We start from the raw sequence: 19,356 nt of genomic DNA, 5'->3' as shown, positions 1-19,356 counted from the left end.
AAAAAGGTCTGCTCTGCAAAAGACACTGTTAAGAAAATGAAAAGACAAGCTGCAGGCTGAGAGTGAAGCATATAACTGGTAAAGGGTACATATTGAAAATAAACAGAGAACTCTTAAAACGCAACCATAAGGAAAAAAAGAAATTAAAATACGGTCAAAATATCTGAACAGAAACTTCACTAAGAAGAAACACAGATTGCCCAAGGAGACAAAAGATGCTGAATATTGTATGTCATTAGGGAATTGCAAATTAAAAAAACAGTGAGATACTATTACACATCTATTTGAAGGACTAAAATCCAAAACACTGACAATACCAAATTCTGGTGACAATGTGGAGCAACAGGAACTCTGATTTATTGCTGGTGCAAATGTAAAGCCACTTTGGAAGACAATCTGTCACTTCTTATAAAAAAAAAAAAAATTAGTGCCATCAATCTTATCATATGATGCAGCAATCAAGCTCCTATGAGTTGAAAACTTATGTACACACACACAAAAAGAAACCTGCACAGGCATGTTTATAACATCTTTATCCATAATTGCCAAATTTGGAAGCAGCCAAGATGTCCTCCAATAAGTAAATGGGTAAACAAACTGTGGTACATTGATATAATGAAATATTATTCAGTGATTAAAAAAATAAGCTATCAAATTACAGAAAGGCATGAAGGAATCTTAAATGTATATTGCTAAGTGAAAGATGCCAGTCTGAAAAGACTCTCTATACTATATGATTCCAACTATATTGCAATCTAGAAGTTTGGGGAGGAGGGGACGGGGGTGGGAAGAATAACTGGCACACAGGAGACTTTTAAGGCAGTGGAAGTGTTCTCTATGATACTGTAATGGCAGACACACGTCATTATGCATTTGTCACAGCCCAGAGAACTATATGACACAAAGAGTGATCTTAATGTAAACTGTGGACTTTAGTTGATAATAATGTATCAATATTGGTTCATTAATCACAGCAAGTGTATTACGTCAGAGCAAGATATTTACAATAGGGGAAACTGTATGGAAAGGGGCTACATAGGAGTTGTCTGTACTTTTTGCTCAACTTTTATGTAAACCTAAAAGTGCTCTAAAAAAATCTCTTAAAAATAGTAAGAGATAAAATGAAAATACACATTTAAGAGAAAAATACAGAAACCTAGAATATAATAAGAGAAGCAGAGAAAAATTGGAAGACAATTTTTTGAAGAAACACACTGATATCAATAATAAAAGCAACAGCAAGTTTCTACTGAGAACTTACTAGATGCCAGGCACATTCACTTGTTTTAACCCTGTGAACATTGTGCTATTTCTATTCTCATTTTACAGGTGAGGAAATAGGAGCTTATAGAGGTGAAATAATTGGTTGAAGGTCACATACTTAGTACGAAAAACATGTAATCTGAGCCATTCATGATTATGCTACACTGTATCACTATAACAAAATAAAGAGATCATGGGTCCACAGAAGATGCTGTAGAACATGGCTGCCTGGTGAACCAAGATTTAATGAAGCCCTAGATTAAGAAGGCCTTGGACATAGCAACTTTACAGTGACTAACCCAGCTGTTACTTCTGTATTATAAATCTTACCCTTCATTTAATCTTCAAATAATGTTAGGAAATTGTTATTGATTTACACCACTGACTTTGATACGGAGTGAACATGGTATCAATCATTGAGGAAAATTTACCAAAAGGGTCATTTTAAGATGAAATCTTAAATACAATTATATTTTAAGAGAAAGCTCAAAGAAAGTAGATCAACTGGGAATCAATGGACAGTACTCAGAGGAAGTGCCACTTTTATATATTAAAACTGAAAATAACTATCAGGAAAGAGAGAAATTATAAATTAAATGAACATATTTTGGTAAACATTTTTAACAAATCAAATAAACAGGCTAAATTAAAACACATTGAAAAGAATGCTATTAACTATATGAGTCGGAAGCCCTGGTGGTGCGGTGGTTAAGAGCTCAGCTGCTAACCAAAAGGTTGGCAGGTTGAATCTACCTGCCGCTCCTTGGAACCCCTAAGGGACAGTTCTGCTCTATCCTGTAGGGTTGCTATGAGTCAGAATCGACATAATGGCAACAGGTTTGGTTTGCTTTTTGGTATATGACTCATACTCTTCCAATAAAACCTCACAGAAAATGGAAGGAATATTGAAGTTTTAATTTGCTGTTCTCGATAGAATAAACACCAAGTCTATCACTTTCTACCTATCTAGAGACACTTATTTCCTAGGAAACTAGGTATATTCTGAGATTTTGTGGAAACATCAGGGGATCAAAGCAAACTCATTGTACTCTGTCGTGATGTCTAAAATTGACATCAAGAGGAGAGAATCAGAATGTCCAGGCTCAAAGGGAACACAGAGGTCATCTAGTTCAACACTTTTCTCCACTCCCAATATTTAGACTGGCTTGGACTACACTGTATGAGTATGTTCAGAGTTTAGTCCACTGAACCGATGGCTAAACCACTGCCGTTGGTGCCCATAAATGATCCAGTATACTAAACTTGAGGTGCCCAAATCCTAGCCTGTTTCTAAGAAGATAAACTTTAAACATTTGAGTAATTAAAAGGCAGATTGACTACTTGTAACATATATGGTGATAAAAGAATGAATCAGAACTACACTTAGCCAGATTCCTCATGCATATATTCATACTTTTAAAAATATACTCAGAAAAAATATGGTTAAAACCAACATAGTATTAGCATTTTTTTTTTTTCTACAGAGAACAAAAAATGGATGGGAAGGGGTACAAAGAAGACAATGCTACATCTTTCTAAGTAAGTATGACAAAACATTCACAGTTACTTCTGGTGGCACAGTGGTTAACAATTTTACTGCTAATCAAAAGGTTAAGCATTAGACTGCTAACCAAAAGGTTTTCCTGGAAGCCATATGGGGCAGTTCAACTTTGTCCTATAAGGTCACTATGAGTCCGAATTGACTCAACGGCAATGGTTTTGGGTTTTTTTTTTTTTTTTGGTATATTTCCTATATTTTTGAAATACTTGATAATAAATGTATAATATCATTTTATTAAGCAATTGTGTGTGTGCGTGTGTTCTGTGTGTGTGTGTGTATGTGTGTGTGTGATCTAGACTGATTTACAACAGAATGCTAACCTAGGTTCACAATTCCTTGCCTAAAACCCTTGGGGACAGATGGTTGTTGAAATTTGGAAGTCTAGAATGTTAACATAATGCATAAATAACACCATCAGGGATGTGGAGCAGCACTCTACCAGACAACTCCTCACTAAGTGAACTACCGAAGGACTTCACATCACATCAGATCAGGTAAGGTTTTGACCCTAAAATAAGTATTGCTTTCAAAATTTTAATTTTCTGAATTGCTGAGAAGAAATTGTGGACCTGTAAAGGTCTTCTCGAGGATGATACTTGAGGGAATTGTTCTTTTTATTTATTTGTAGTTTATAAAACAAACATGTGCTACAGCCAACTTTCAAGTAAGAGAATTAAGAAGAAGGAAAGGGAAGCACAGACTCCTCAGAGGTGAATTAAACATGGCTAACCAGTCCCTGGTAGCGCAAATGATTAATGCACTAACTGAAAGGTTGGAGGTTCGAGTCCACCCAGAGGTGCCTTGGAAGAAAGGCCTGGCAACCAACTTCCAAAAATCAGCCACTGAAAATGCTATGGAGCACAGTTCTACTCTGACACACATGGAGTCACCATGAGTTAGAACTGTCTCCACAGCAACTGGTGAAGGCCCAGAAAGGACCCGGAATCCTTTACCTTCTGTGCTGGTTAATTTTATGTGTTCACTTGGCTAGCCTATGGTTCCCAGTGGTTTGGCCAAACACTAGTCTAGTTGCTGTTCCATAATGCAATCTAATATAAATTACAATGTAACTGCCCTCCATAATTAATACAATTCAATCAATTAGTTGAGGTCATACCAATATTAGGTGGATCCTAAACCTAATCACTTCTGAGTTACAAAAAGAGCAGAACAGACACAGAAACATTCATGCTGGGGAAGACAACATGTGAGGAGCATCTGTAAGTCAAGGAATACCAAGGAACCAAGGATAGCCCAGGGCTACCGACAAGGAAGGAATCAGCATAACCTAGACCCTGATTTGGACTTTTGGCCTCCAGAACTGTGAGAAAATGCATTTCTGTTCTTTAAAGCCATCTATTTGTGGGTTTTCTGTTACAGCAGCATTAGATAAATAAGGCACCTGCCTAGAAGGATTTCATAATTAACAGAGGCTGACTGATGTTGATTGGGAGCCCCAACTGGGAGGAGTAAAGAGCCAACACTTGATGCTGAGCCACAGAGGGGGATAGAGAAGGGAGAGCAGCAGAGCAGTCTGGGCCAGAAATCACCACATGTCTGTTGCTGCCACATTACAAAACCCAAGCAGCCCTCTGGGCAATCAACTATCTGGTTGATATGCCCCCAGATAATTAGCAGTAGTCTCAATTTCCATTGTAAAGCAAAAACAAACAAAAGAAAAATAAAGGAGAAAAATGACACTACGATGAAACTCTTCAATAACAGTGACAGGTTAGCGAACGTGCTTCAACTTAATATCTCTCAAATAACTAATTCTAACAAAGGACATTATGTGTTCTTCCTGATATGTCCATTAACAATAGACACTGAAAGATCTTATTGGTAAGTTTCATTTTAACTAAAGGTAAACCTGATAAAAACAATTTTATATAGAATTTAAATACATGAACAAGGGATCAGTTTGTTCTGTTTTGGTTTATCCTGTCATACTGAATGGAGAGTGACACTGGAACAGTTCCACGACCGACCTTTATGTCAAATGCTTCCCAATAAACAGCAACTAGATTTGTGAGGTTTTTGTTTATTAGACATGGGTCTAGAATTGGAAATATGATAAAAGATCCTTGAGAATCAGGTGAGTTTGGAGACCTTCACTGAGTTAAAAAGCCTAAGAGGGTCTCTTTTAAAATTAGAAAAGGATGTTCACATTCATTGAGTGTCTACTGTTGTCAATATCCAAATAATAACCACAGCAATGACATTAGCTTTCGTGTGTTTATTCTACGCTACATTCTTTTCTATGCGCTTTCATGTGTAAATACATTTAATCCTCACAAACCACTCTGTAAAGGAGTTAACAATAATAGGAGTTGTTAGTTATCCCCTATTCCTCATGCTTTCACATGGGGAGGAACTGCCCCACAGTGGCACTGCTGTTAGTTACCCCTTACTCTTTCTCATGGAAGAGGAGGGTTTATCTGATTGGTGACTTTGAAAGAATAAACTAGGCATACTCAACCTCTTCTCCCTCTCAACCCCTCACTTTTGAGAACTAGCAAATCTGCAGGAGGCATGCATTCTGATCTTATCTCTGGCCAAATGGTAAAGCCTCCCCAGTGAGTGTGTCCTGTATTTCTCCACCAAAGTCAGGTTTTCTCTGGGTAAATCTCTGGATAAATAAACCCGGAGAAAGTATATTTTAAATATATGGCTGTAGATCCCAAAGACACCTTCTACAAAACAGTTTGCTCTGTTTGACTTCTCTATTTATCAATTAGGCCCACCCACAGAAGGTGGGTGTGTGATTTATCAGGGCTCCCTAACACCCCAGCAATTATCCTCCCTTCTCCTTTGTTTTACAAAGAGACAGAAGCACAGAGGGCTTACGCAAACTCCCCCCATGACTGCACATTACGTTTTGAAGCCCAGGCTCTAGAGTGCATGTTTCTAGCCACCATTTTAGCTACAATCTCTTTAATACCCAGGCTTCCCTGAATTACCTGCATTTATCATCACTATGGTTTTCACAGATTAGGGGTGTGAGGCTCAAAGGCAATATTTGCACAGTCACTTACCAGTGAGCCAGCAGAGATTGGAACTCGGACCCCTGACTCTGAGGCCAGTGTGTTTTCCACCATATTACACCATCAAACCTAGTTTCTAAAAATATGCCTTTCAAATCTCATCCAGAAGTGAACCATGTCCAGAGGGACACCCATTTGGAAAGCTACAGCTGCCTCTTATTTTTTATCAACATAAAAGGTTGATAAAATCCTCAGCCTTAATGAGTAGGAGAAAACGAGGCAGAAGGATTAAAAATGTAAGTGCAGTCCAAGTCAGATTTTTCACTACCTCATATGGGGGAAAAAAAAATATTCCTGTTATATTACCCTTCTCTCTCATTTCCTATTTATGAAATTCTTACCTCCACTTTTCTTGTTCTTCCAAACATAAGTCGTAAGCACTTAGTCAAAATAACCTTTCTCTTCATCCCTGATCGTGAATATGGTTGCTTTCTTCATGATGAAAAAACCCCTGGGGTACGTGTGTTATTTCACTGTCTGAAAGAATTAGCATCAGATAAGGTTCTTCGTCTGAACTGCGTTAATTTCTTATGTGCTTACCTGGAAAGGCAGAGTAGATTCCCCAGCCTGTACATCGAGATCGATTTTTGCTTGGCTCCACTGTGATTTGGAGAATCCAATTAGATCACATTGCTTATGCAGCTTGCCATCCAGTGATGTTCTTGTAAAAACTGAGAGACATGAATGCTGAGACAAGTAATACCAAAACCACACCTGATGAAAAATGCATCCGAATGACACAAATATTCCATTTTCCTGTCTCTAGCAGTTATTCTATAATTTAAAATATACCCAGCTACTTTGATGTTAAATATAATCTTCTCAGTTTTCCTTTCCTCCAAGTGCACAACCCTAGAAAATACTAGGTACTTCTTCTGCCAGTTTTTATATTCACCCCTAACAAAAAGGCTCAAGGCAGCAACAGAAACTAGTAAGTTTAAAATGTGCCATAGAGACATCTAAATAAATGGGACATGAGCATATTACCAAGGCAAGTTCGAAGGACACGTGTTTGTCCTCACAGTCATGGGTCCTTGCACATTTCCTGACACAGAGTCAGTTCCGTGTATATGTACGTCTGTGTGTTTCTTACAAACCTGAGGAGGTCCACTTTCTGATCCCAAGTTCCAATGTCAGATATTTCTACCCATTCTCCTTTATGTTCCAAACACCAAACCAAGAAAATGTTTTCCTGAAAATTATTTCCTCAAGTAAAAGAAAATGGTAACTTAATACATTTTGTTAATTCCTTCACTGTTCTGACATTAGCAAAGAACTTGAAAGCTCATATGCTACTGTTCATTAATAAATTAATTCAAACAAGAAAAACTTTAATTCAAGCAAGAGGATTCTTTGTAAAATTAGGCAATCTTCATCATTTTGTTTACTGTTCACTATCAATGGAGACATCATCTAAAGACCTGACGGCTTTACTATGTAGTCAAGAAAATATAGGGGAAAGATATAGTGAGAGGATTTTTCTGGTACCGATAAAAAAGAAAAAATTAGCAGTATCTATAACGGGGAATTCAGTACTGTCACTTATTCAATCAATATTTCCTGAGTGCTTAATAAGCACCGGGTACTGGGCAAGGCAAAAATTAACTCTCTCAATGGTTGGGTGATTCACTCTATAAAATATATGAACAAGTACTCTTTAGAAGCCATTAGACACACTGCAGTCAAACTTCTTTATTTCATCCTCTCATCACACAAAGAGTCCCAATGCTGCACATTCAAAAGGAAAAATACCATTCAGAAATGAGGACCTTCATAAATGGAATCTTTCTTTTTGGATTCAAAGTGACTCCTTTTCAGTTTCTCACTACATTTTTTAATTCTTTCTTCCCCCTTCATCACCTGTTACATGAACAGATATTAAAAAAAAAAAAAAAAATTTTTTTTTTTTTTTTTTTAGTGGTTAAGTGCTATGGTGGCTAACCAAAGGGTCGGCACTTTGAATCCACCAGGCACCCCTCAGGAACTCTATAGGGCAGTTGTACTCTGTCCTGTACAGTTGCTATGAGTCGGAATCGACTCCACGGCACTGGGTATTTTATAGGCTACCCATTTAATTTCACTGTCGGGGCCCAAAATTTCAGTGGAGATAAAAGTTGGCAAAAATTTTTAAAAGATGCTCTTCAAAAAAAAAAAAAAATGTTCAGCTCAAAACATCAAACACTCTATGTTCCAATTTGGTACATTTTTTTTCAATGTTGACTTAATTACCACAACCTGATCCAAAAAAAAAAAATTTCTGATTGGCCATTTCATTTTAGATTTTATTACCATGCTCACCTAAACTCCAGCCTGAGCAGATATGCTAGAAATTTAAAGTCCAATGGAAGTGTTTAACTACATTCCAAAGAAAAGAATTCATGCTCCCCAACTTCAAAAAAATCTTAGATCCCTGCTGTAAATTTCACCATGTTCTAAGCTTGTAAATACTCAAAACAGAGCTTTAAATCTAGTTGTACAAGAGCTGTGCATGCCCCATCAGAGTTTTAAACTGTCAAACTGCCATTAACTCCACCACCCATGCTAAGTTATTTTAATAGTGTATTAAGACTAAATACCAGTGGGATCCATATTCAGTAAGATAAGGGCTTAGAGCTTTAATTTACTACTTTAAACGAGTTTGTATTTTCAAGACTTAAGGAGAATTCTTTAGCTTATTATAGACCAAGGCACTTCCCAGAGTCCTTTCAAATTTAATAGTTAAGGGTGAAATCATTGAACAAAAGTTACTCATATGGCTATGATTTCAAATAGGCATTTGTCAAGGGTACGAATTCTATGGCCCACAGTCTGATATACACATAGTAGAACACAAAGTCATAAACTCAAAATCAGAACGCATGCTGTATATTCTCAATTTCTCACAGGGCCTATTAAAGCAACTTGTAATTACTAGGTCTTCCGTTAATATGTATTGAAAAAAATGAAGGAAGGAATGAATGGAGTATTAGGAGCTGTGCCTAAGTGAGTGTCCACACACGTACACACGGAACTGATTCTGTGTCAGAAAATGTGATGTGGCTATTTAAATCTAAATTAATTAAAATGAAGCAAAATGAAAAATGGAGTTTTTCAGTCACATGCACCACCTTTTGAGCCCTCAATAGACACAGGTAGCTAGTGGCTACATACTGAACACAGGAGAAGAACGTATCTATCATCACAGAAAGCGCCATTAAACAGAGCTGCAAAGCATGTCAATTAAAATTGCGCAGACCATTCAAATCTATCACTTTTTACCATTTTAAAGGAATGTGTTCTATTGATTCAGGCCTGATTCACTAAACAGCAGTTAAATAAAATGTCAATATAAGAGATCTGGTTTTCTTTCTCTTGGGTTTTCACTAAGGCATGTAATATATATAGTGTAACTATCTGAGACCCTGAATTATCATATTCAAGGGAATCTCATGTGGCTTAAAAAGCTTCCAATAAAGCAGTCCCATTAATTGCAAGTTGGAGAGAAAAACTGAAGCTCATTTTATTCTTTTTAGTGGGATTCTCTGATTTCATATTACTTGTATTTTTTAAAAAAAAAATATTGAATCACTCATTTTACTAGAAAAGAAGCTTATTAGGGTGACTCATACCAGTCACTGAGCTTAGGTAAATAGCCAGGCTAGAGAGAGAGTGTGAGGATTCTAGCTGCACGGTTTGCTCTTTGGTTTCCCAGCATGCCTGCGGTGCTCTCTAGGGGAGTGACTACCACTACAAAGCAGTAACTTGGCTCTCTGATATTTAATTCTATGAAGGACATCACAGGTCTTTATTTAAAAATCTAAAATGGTATTTCCTGATTTCTCTCTTTTCTTTTTTATTTGGTTTTGATCTCTCTCCAGCTGGAACTCTACTTTGCAAATTTTCTGCTACTTTCCTCAGCTTTCCTATGGTCTTTTTTCAAATTGTTTATCTTAGAGCTCCTTGGTCAGACCTTCATGTCCTTTTTCAGTTGTATTCTGAAACCTCAGCTACCTCTTCTTTCTCTGCTTCACATCAGACCCTCTATATTTTCCTCAGTCTGGTATTTGTTACACCTGCTACAACTTCATGATCTAGAAGAAGAAGATTAGCTAGAATTATAAGAATAGTAAAATAATATTTTCATAAAAGAAGAAAACAAGTTAAACAATATCTATAGCTCCTCCAAGTTCAGCTGGGAATAAGTCCATGTTGGGAATGGGGATCATTCATAACACACACAGGCAGATACCTCACCATTATCATACTAATTTTTATGGCTCCTAGCCATAATTTTACTTTTGCCTGAATATTCTTTACTGAACACACCATGTAGCAGTTTAGAATCTTTAATAAAATGTTTTTCTCACTGAAATGATTAATCTGCATGTGTTTCAATCATATACAATTGGAGTGGTTGCTCAACCTTTTCCCCATAAGTTATTGCTTCCTCTAGAACCCCCCAGATACTCTTACAGCTCTCCTTGATCAAACAAAACTATCAGGAACAAGGAGCCCTGGTGGTGCAGTGGTTAAGAGCTCAGCTGCTAACCGAAAGGTCAGCAGTTCTAAGCCACCAGCCACTCCTTGGAAACCCTAAGGGGGAGTTCTATTCTGTCATATAGGATCTTTATGAGTCGGAATCAACTCAACAGCAATGGTTTTTTTTTTCTTTTTGGGGTAATTTGCTCTTGACATGAGTTTATTACCCTACTTTAGGGAATACTGTCAGACATGGCCTTTCAAAACTCTTTGAGGAATTGTAGAGTGTACGCTGTGTACATGTTCTTATACTCTACCCACCCCTTGTAGCACTTACCACCGAATTGCTGTCAGCATCCCTCACTGAACTCTACATTTAATTAAGACAGGCATGTGTTTAGGTTGTTCCTATTATATTCCCAGCATTGAGGGCTGTGATCAGCACTGACTGGCAAGCAATAAATGTGTACTGAATCAGAAAAAGCAGGTTTACATTGTTATCACTGTAAGTACTGAGAAATCTCTGAGGAGCCATTTCGGTTCTTTTGTTTTTTTACTTTTTGAATTGGAACCATATAATGACTCACATTTTCCTCTCTGCCTTGAATGCTGGAAACTTAAGATTCAAATTTGTAGCCTGGCCCTAATCAATTTTATTTTAGGAACAAACCCACCTCTGGCTTCAACTATCTTTGTCCTGATTTCCTTCTTGACTTTTAAAAGAATTTTATGAATTACAATGGAAGCAAAAGCTTCATATTACCAATCTCCCTGTATTTAATTGCAGCCCTAAAAATGAGATATTATGTCTTTTGTACAGTAACTCAAATATGATAGCTCAGAAAATATTAATATCTCCATTAATCACCTTTATGTTTGATATTTCCTAGTTAACTCAAAACAGTTAATATATTTCAGCAGCAATTAAAATAGTAGCCTCTGGCTGCCAGATGCCCTATTTGTCCTATCTGCTGGCTATTCCAAGGAAAATTGCTAAGTTTCCTTCAGTGGCTGAAGGGACATTTGAAGCTTTTAAATTAAAATTACACTTGGACAATGATTAGTTACAGACACAATTGTGCATCCTGATGCCACATATTGCATATACACAAAGTACAGGAAAATTCATGCAAAATGACCCTAAAAGTGGCTGCTGAGAAGAGGGAACTCAAAAGAAAGCGCATGTTCCTCTAATGTCCTTTCAAAAAACACTCTTACTGGTATTAGCCTGATACTATGCTGTTGGGGATAAAATCCTATAATTTCATAAAATGAAGGCTTTCATCATATCAAAGTGTTCAATTTTGGTTATCTCACTGTCTCACTTTACTATTTTATAATGAGCAATATTTGTTGTTCCATGAAAACAGCTATTATCAACACGTTCCAATTAGGACAGTCAACTGGAGTTTCTGACTACCCAAGAAGATAAGAATTTGGTTTGTTTGCTGATTCTACAATATTTATGAGAATTGGCATATTATCACAAACAAAAAAGTAATAAAATATTCTTAGAAAGTACCTTTGAGAGAGAACATTAGCTGTGAGTATAACATTAGCTATGTATATAGCCTTATTTAATGGTCTACTACCACTTCCTAAGCTGGACAGTATTACAAAGTAGAACAAATATCCCTCCCTCATCAAACTCAAAGATTACTAACATTCAAACAGATGCAGACAAAAGGTACAAAAAACAAACACCTCTTCTTTCTGTAGTGGCCCCCTGAAGCATTCTCAGTTTTCCAAAACCAAGGCAGATCACTAAGTCAGCACACAAGATCTTTGGAGGATAGATGCCTTGATTCTGAGCCATAAACTACCAAGTGTCTAAACTGTCCATTACAGCACTTACGTGGAGGCCCCACCTCAGTAACTGCCCACAGCTAAGCTCCAAATACTAGTGAAAAATAGAGAAAAACATCCTCAAGAGGAAACCATAAATTGAAACTCAATGATCATAAATTCCCTGCATACAAAAATGGGAAATGTTGATTATCTTTGAAAAGAAAAAAATATATATATATGATTTCTCAGTGAGTCAGAGGAGTGTCTAACATGCTTGTAATGTTTGTTTCCAAATTTCAGTAAAACACGTAGAACTAACACTTTCTATTCCTTTGTTTCTAGTATCTTATATATATATACAGCCATAGCAATCTTGCCATTTCAGTTGTATGACCTTGAATTAAAGCTAAGTAAGCTTGCAAAGTACTTTGAAAGAGCAAACAAGCACTTCTGGGGTTCTCAAAAAAAAAAAAAATCTGTATCAATCTTTCTATCTCACCGGATTTAATTAAAATAAAAGAGGGAGAGGGTGGAGTGCAGCTGGATGAGGCAGAGGTTAAATACAGGCAGTTGTTTCAATCCCAAGCCTCACAGAAATATGAAGAAAAAACCAAGAAATAAAAAATAGAGAGAAGAACCTATTCAGGGCTCTGGGCAATCCTATTCATATTTATGCCAATCTGAGAGTTTAATTGGATTTATGCCTCTAAATGGTATGCAATATATCATTAGGAATGCCTGAGCAAACTGCTGTAGTCCTACACTTAAACCCAAACCAAAGCTGTTGTCGTCGAATTGATTTCAACTCATAGTGCCCCTACAGGACAGAGTAGAACTGCCCCATTGGGTTTCCAAGGCTGTCGTCTTTATGGAAGCTGACTACCATGTCTTACTCCCTTGGAGCAGCTGGTGGGTTCAAACCCGAGACTTTTCAGTTAGCAGCTGAGCAGTTAACCACTGTGCCACGAGGACTCCTTAACCTTACACTTATAGGTGATAATTTTAATGTGTGACAGTACTGATATCTACATTATTTTAACTAAATTAAAAAAGCTGAAATCATGGGGGATTAGAAGCAAGTTAGGACTCTCAAAGGGCTAAAAATAAGGCAAAATGGACAGAAATATGTAATTTAGGAATTCGTTTTATGAAAAGCAAAGGGATTATGTTTAGTAAGTGCCTATTACATGCCAAAAGCTTTATCCGGTACTTCATCTAATCACATTTTAATCTGTAATAACCACGTGAAGGCGATACTCTAATACTTAATGCTTCCAGAATAGAAGTGAGTCTCCAAGGGAGTATATAACTTGTCAGTGGCACAATTAGGAAGTGGCAGAACAGGGATTTCAGCTAGGTCTGTCTGGCTGCAAAGTCCATCGCCTTTCCTATTGTTCTTTTGAAATGAACTAAGCATCTTACTGCTTGGTCTGTGCCTATCTGGCACCAGAAATGCTAATTAAAACAATAAAATTTCAGTGAATGCATTTTTTCTTCACATATTTGTCTTTATTCATCCCTGCCTTTTCTTTCAACAAGCACTTATTTAGCCAATTTTATTTTGCTCGATTAAAATTGTTGTCAAAAAGAACAATCAGCTTTGGCAATGCGTACCCACAGTTTTAGGTTATTGAAAGAATTAGATGAATGTGGAAAGAATATAAAATGACAGATTCTTTATAGGGCCCCCAAAAGAATGGTACATTCTATATGCATAAATAGTGTTTTAGAAGGACATGACATTTCATGTTGAAATAGCTCAGATAGATCTCTCAGTTCATCATGTAAATGGGGGTAAAACATAGGCGGCATTTAACTAGCGTAAGTAACTCAAGCTTAAAAAGGCTACAACCACAGAATGATCGATGGAATTCAGAACAGCTGATTACCTGACATGGGGTAGAGGCCGTGGGCAATTTTGTAAGGATAGGACTTCCAAGCTTAGCCACCCCAGGAGGCTGATGTGTCCCAAAGTAAATGAATGATCCTGAGAAAACAAATGTAAAGCACATGGATACAAGTTCAACTGTTGTACTATAACAGATTTTTGCTTTAGCATCTTATCCTTGCACACATTCAACTGCTAGATAAATAAAATTACCTTTTTACTAAGTTACCATGAAGCTCTGCAGATAAACAAAAGCATTTTCATATGGATAATATTAAATATCTGAAATAAAATCCAACTGATTAAAAATCAGATGATCACCTAAATCACCAAAATAAATATTTTTATTGGTTTAACTCATGGTGTAAATCAAATTTGAAATCCAAATTAAATTCTAAGCTTATAATTAGATATTCAACATGCCCTTATGAAATTCTCAGGAGAGTTTGATTTGTAAGCATCTTCACAAAGTACTGAAGGATATGAGACTATGGAATGAGTTTGGTTTCTCCTGGGGCTTACATGTTTGACATTGTTGTCTGCACTAAAGGGGATGAAAGCTTAATTAAAGATCTAATCTAAACATTAATGAAATAACTGCTTTTAGACTTTAACTACAGAGGATGTACTCCTGGCAAATGTACAGGCGGATAACATCTCTTGGCAGCTCAAAGATCACACACTTTGAGCTGCTGTCGGGGTAGCCTCATTGAATATTGAAAACTTACAAGGAAGACTATGCCAAACAACATCAAGGTCTGATCCTGCCCTTTGATAACCACACAGTGATGGGCAACTTGGAAAGTCAACTATTTTGACCAAAAATACCCCATTTAGAAAGCAATTTTCCTAGATACAGGTCAATGCAGTCTGCACAGCAAGGAAATGGTTGCAGAATGAAAACATACTATTCTACAGATATCACCACATATTTAACCAACCAACCAAGGTTGCAAGTCAGCAGTACTATCTCTGAGTGGAAAAAACAAAAGCCAACAGGCAGTATACCTGGGCTTTAAAAATCAAAATCAGCTGGGAAAGCTAAAGAATATTGTTGTTGCGTGCCATCAAGTCAATTCCAACTCGCGGCTACCCTACAGACAGAGTAGAACTGCCCTAAAGTGTTTCTAGGCAAGGAGTCAAAACTGACTTGATGGCCCGGGTTTGGTTTTGGAATCTTTACTGGAGCAGATCACCAGGCCTTTTCTCCCAAGGAACTGCTGGTGTGTTCAAATCAATAGCCTTTCAGTTAACAGCTGAGCACTTAATCAATGCTCCACCAAAGCTTCTGGAAGATAAGAATACAAAAAAACTGCTCCCAAATTCCAAACTAAGAGTAATGGAAACAGTATATACTCATTAATTTTCTGAGTTTCACTTATAAAATAGAGAAAGATAATTTCAAAAAATGGATCCAGGTTAAAACTCAATTTCAAACAAAACTCAATTGAATCAAGATGCTAAAAGTTAACTAATTTTCAAAAACTTTACTTCTCAAGTCATTTAAAACAATACTACAACATTTCAAACAAGCAGTTAATAAAAGACGGAATATTTAAGAAAAAAGTCTCCAAAATCTAAAAGAAGCAGAAGACTTGAACAAATTGATTGCCATAAAAGTAACTAGAAAAGTAATGAACAGATCTACAAGATATGTATGAACTATACACGAGTTGTATTTAATTTTTATAGAGCAGATATTTTCACCATTATTCCAAGTATCTCAGGTTAGAGAAATATGAAAAGTTCCTAATTCATTTTATGATACCAGAACATCTTTAATTGGAAGAAAAAAAAAAAAGAGGAGGAAAATCAAAGAACACTATACTGCAATCTCACTTGTGATTGTGTTGTTGTTGTTGTTGGGTGCCCTTGACTCAGTTTCGACTCATACTGACCCTGAGAATGACAGAAAGAAACACTGCGAAGTCCTGTGCCACCCTCACAATTGTTTCCATGTTTGAGCCCATTGCCACAGCCACTGTGTCAATCCATCTCATTGCAGGCCTTCCTGCTTTACCTTACTGACCTTTTACTTTACCAAGCACAATGTCCTTCTCCAGGGACTGGTCCCTCCTGATAACATGTTCAAAGTTTGCCATTTTTGCTTCCAAGGAGCACTTTGGGTATACTTTTTCCAAGACAGATTTGTTCCTTCTTCTGGTAGTCCATGGTATATTCAATAGTCTTCACCAACACCATAACTCAAAGGCATCAATTCTTCAGTCTTCCTTATTCACTGCCTAGCTTTTGCATGCATATGAAGTGACTGAAAATATCATGGCTTGGGTCAGGCATACCTTAGTCCTCAAAGTGACATCTTTGGTTTTAAAGGGGTCTTCTACAGCAGATCTGCCCAATGCAATATTCCATGTGATTTCTTGACTGCTGCTTCCATGGGCGTTGATTTTGGATCAAAGTAAAATGAAATCCTTGGCAGCTTCAGTATTTTCTCTGTTTATCATGATGTTGCTTACTGGTTCAGTTGTGAGGATTTTCTTTTTTTTAATGTTAAAGTGTAATCCATACTGAAGGCTATAGTTTTTTATCTTTAAGTAAGTGCTTGAAATACTCAGCTTTCAGCAAGCAAGCTTGTGTCATCTGCGTATTGTAGGTTGTTAATGAGTCACCCTTCAATCCTGATGCCACATTCTCCTTCATATGGTCCAGTTTCTTCAACTATTTGCTCTGCATATAGATTGAATAATCATGGTGAAAGCCTACAATTATGACACACACCTCTCCTGATTTTAAACCACGCAGTACCCCCTTGTTCTATATGAATGACTATCTCTTGGTACAGATTCCTCACAAGCACAATTCACTGTTCTGGAATTCCCATTCTCTGCAATGTTATCCTTAATTTGTTGTGGCAGTAGAATGCCTTCGCATAGTCAATAAAACACAGATAAACATATTTCTGGTATTCTCTGCTTTTAGCTGAGATACAGCTGACATCAGCAATGCTATTTTCATTCTGCCTCCTCTTCAGAATATGACGTGGATTTCTGGCAGTTCCCTGTCAGTGTACTGCTGTGATTGCTCTTGAATTATTTTCAGCAAAATTTTACTTGTGTGTGATATGAATATTGTTTGATAATTTGCACATTTTGTTGGATCACCTTTCTTTGGAATGGGCACAAATATGGATCTCTAACAGTCAGTTGGCCAGGTAGCTGTCTTCCAGATTTCTTGGCAAAGATAAGTGAGCATCTCCAGTGTTGCATCTGTTTGTTAAAACATCTCAGTTGACATTCTGTAAATTCCTGGAACCTTGTTTTTTTGTCAATGCCTTCAGTGCAGCTTGAACTTCTTCCTTTAGTACCATCGGTTCTTGATCATAGGTTACCTTGGCTTCAGTCAGGGCCTCCCTTCCCCATAGTCACAGAAGCAGATTGCCACATCTTTCTCCACTGAAGTAGTTGGTGGATTCAAACAGCCAACCTTTCGGTTAGCAGCCAAGCACTTTAACCACTGCCCACCAGGGCTACTCCTGTAAAGATTATAACCTAGAAAACCCTATGGGGCAGTTCTATTCTGCCCTATAGTGTCACTATAAGCTGGAATTGACAGCACACAGCAACAACATACATATCATATATGTTATATATATATGAGGCTAAGTCAAAAAGTATTGCTACAAAATCACAGAAACTTTTATTAAACAAAAATATAAAAATGTGAAGCTATTATTTCTTGACATATCCTCCATCTAGGTCTATACATTTCTGAAGGCGGTGTTTCCATCTCTCTAACCCTTCCCTGGAAAACCCTGGTGGCGTAGTGGTTAAGTGCTACAGCTGCTAACCAAAGGGTCAGCAGTTCAAATCTGCCAGGTGCTCCTTGGAAACTCTGTGGGGCAGTTCTCCTCTGTCCTATATGGTCGCTATGAGTCAGAATCGACTTGATGGCACTGGGTTTAGTTTGGGTTTAACCCTTCCCTGAAGAATTCAGCTCTCTTCGATTTACACCACATCTGAACGATGTTTTGGCATCCTTGAGGGACTCAAATCGTATTCCTTTTAAATGTTCTTTGAGTTTTGGGAACAAAAAAAAGTCTGAAGGGGCAAGATCAGGGCTGTAGGATGGATGGGGTAAGGTTTCCCAATGAAATTCTCATAGAACAGCACTTGCTACCCTTGAAGAATGTACAGGTGCATTGTTGTGATGGAAAATAATTCCTTGCACAATTTTTCTGGCTAGGCCATGATTCCCAGTATTGTGTGGTCATCCACCATTTTGTGACCTGATGTGATTTTTCTATGAGTTATAAATCCTTTCTCTATGATTTTAATGAGGCAGGACTCAATCTACAGGATTAGGTTGTATGTTGAGTCAATCTCTTTTGAGATATAAAAATGTCTTAGTTATCTACTGCTGCTATAACAGAAATACCACAAATGGATGGCTTTAACAAACAGAAATTTATTCTCCCACAGTTTAGGAAGCTATATACATACATAGGGACCCTAGAGGGCAGAGTAGGGTTTCCAAGGAGCAGCTGGTGGATTTGAATTGCCAATCTTTTGGTTGGCAGCTGCACCACTTAACTACTGTGCAACCAGGGCTCTCTCTCTCTATATATAGATATACATATATATATACATATGCATAAACTATGAATACAAAGGAACATCCTTATCTGATATATACAAATGTCTTTCAGCAAACATGAAACTTAATCTTGAATTATTGAGTTTTCCCCCTGAGAGAAGAACAAGTATAGCAGCTATCACCACTTCTACTTGATATTGTTCTAGAGGTCCAAGCCAGTGAAATTAAACCAGAAAAGAAAATAGAAGGCATAAGAATTAAAAAGAAAGAAATAATGCCATTATTTGCAAACAAAATAATTGTGTACGCAGTTAATTAAAAAAATGCATAAACTCTCAGCTCTACGAGTAATATTAGTAAGACCATTGGATTCAAGGAAAAACTAATTGTATTTGTATATACCTGCACCAAACAAATCAAAAAGAAAAGTCTTTAAAAGTAACAGTTACAATGATTACAAAAATATTATTTTTGCTAAAAAATCATTAGCAAAAAAAAAAAAATTTTCAAACCTCTCTAATGAAACCTGTAAAATATTATTTAGAAAAACTAAAGAAGACCTAAATAAATTGAGAAATATGACATGATCATGGAATGTTGTATCAACATTCTAAGATATAAATTTTACCCAATTATAGAGTCAATGTTGTTCAATCAAAATCTAGCATAACTTTTTTCCTTGGGTGTGAAAAGATGATTCTTGTTCATATGAAAAGGTAAATATCAAGAGCTGACATACAGTATCTGGAAAAAGTAAAGCTGGAAGATTTATCCAACCAGATATCTAGACCTATTATAAA

General features: G+C 36.9%; 1 protein-coding gene across 1 annotated transcript in view; it reads right to left on the bottom strand.

The window, feature by feature from the left end:
- Nucleotides 1-19,356, bottom strand: part of MALRD1 (MAM and LDL receptor class A domain containing 1) — a 956,759-nt gene that overhangs the window by 805,265 nt on the left and 132,138 nt on the right. The window contains exons 12-13 of the mRNA XM_064284901.1: nucleotides 14,004-14,101; nucleotides 6,409-6,582 (exon numbers count right to left, since the gene is read on the bottom strand). Coding sequence (XP_064140971.1) covers nucleotides 6,409-6,582; nucleotides 14,004-14,101 — 272 coding nt within the window. The remainder of the gene's footprint in view (nucleotides 1-6,408; nucleotides 6,583-14,003; nucleotides 14,102-19,356) is intronic.

The sequence above is a fragment of the Loxodonta africana genome, chromosome 4 (genome assembly GCF_030014295.1).
Source record: "Loxodonta africana isolate mLoxAfr1 chromosome 4, mLoxAfr1.hap2, whole genome shotgun sequence".
Lineage (NCBI taxonomy): Eukaryota > Metazoa > Chordata > Mammalia > Proboscidea > Elephantidae > Loxodonta > Loxodonta africana.
Note: the sequence above shows the minus strand (reverse complement) of the source record. Positions and strands in the feature narration are given on the sequence as shown.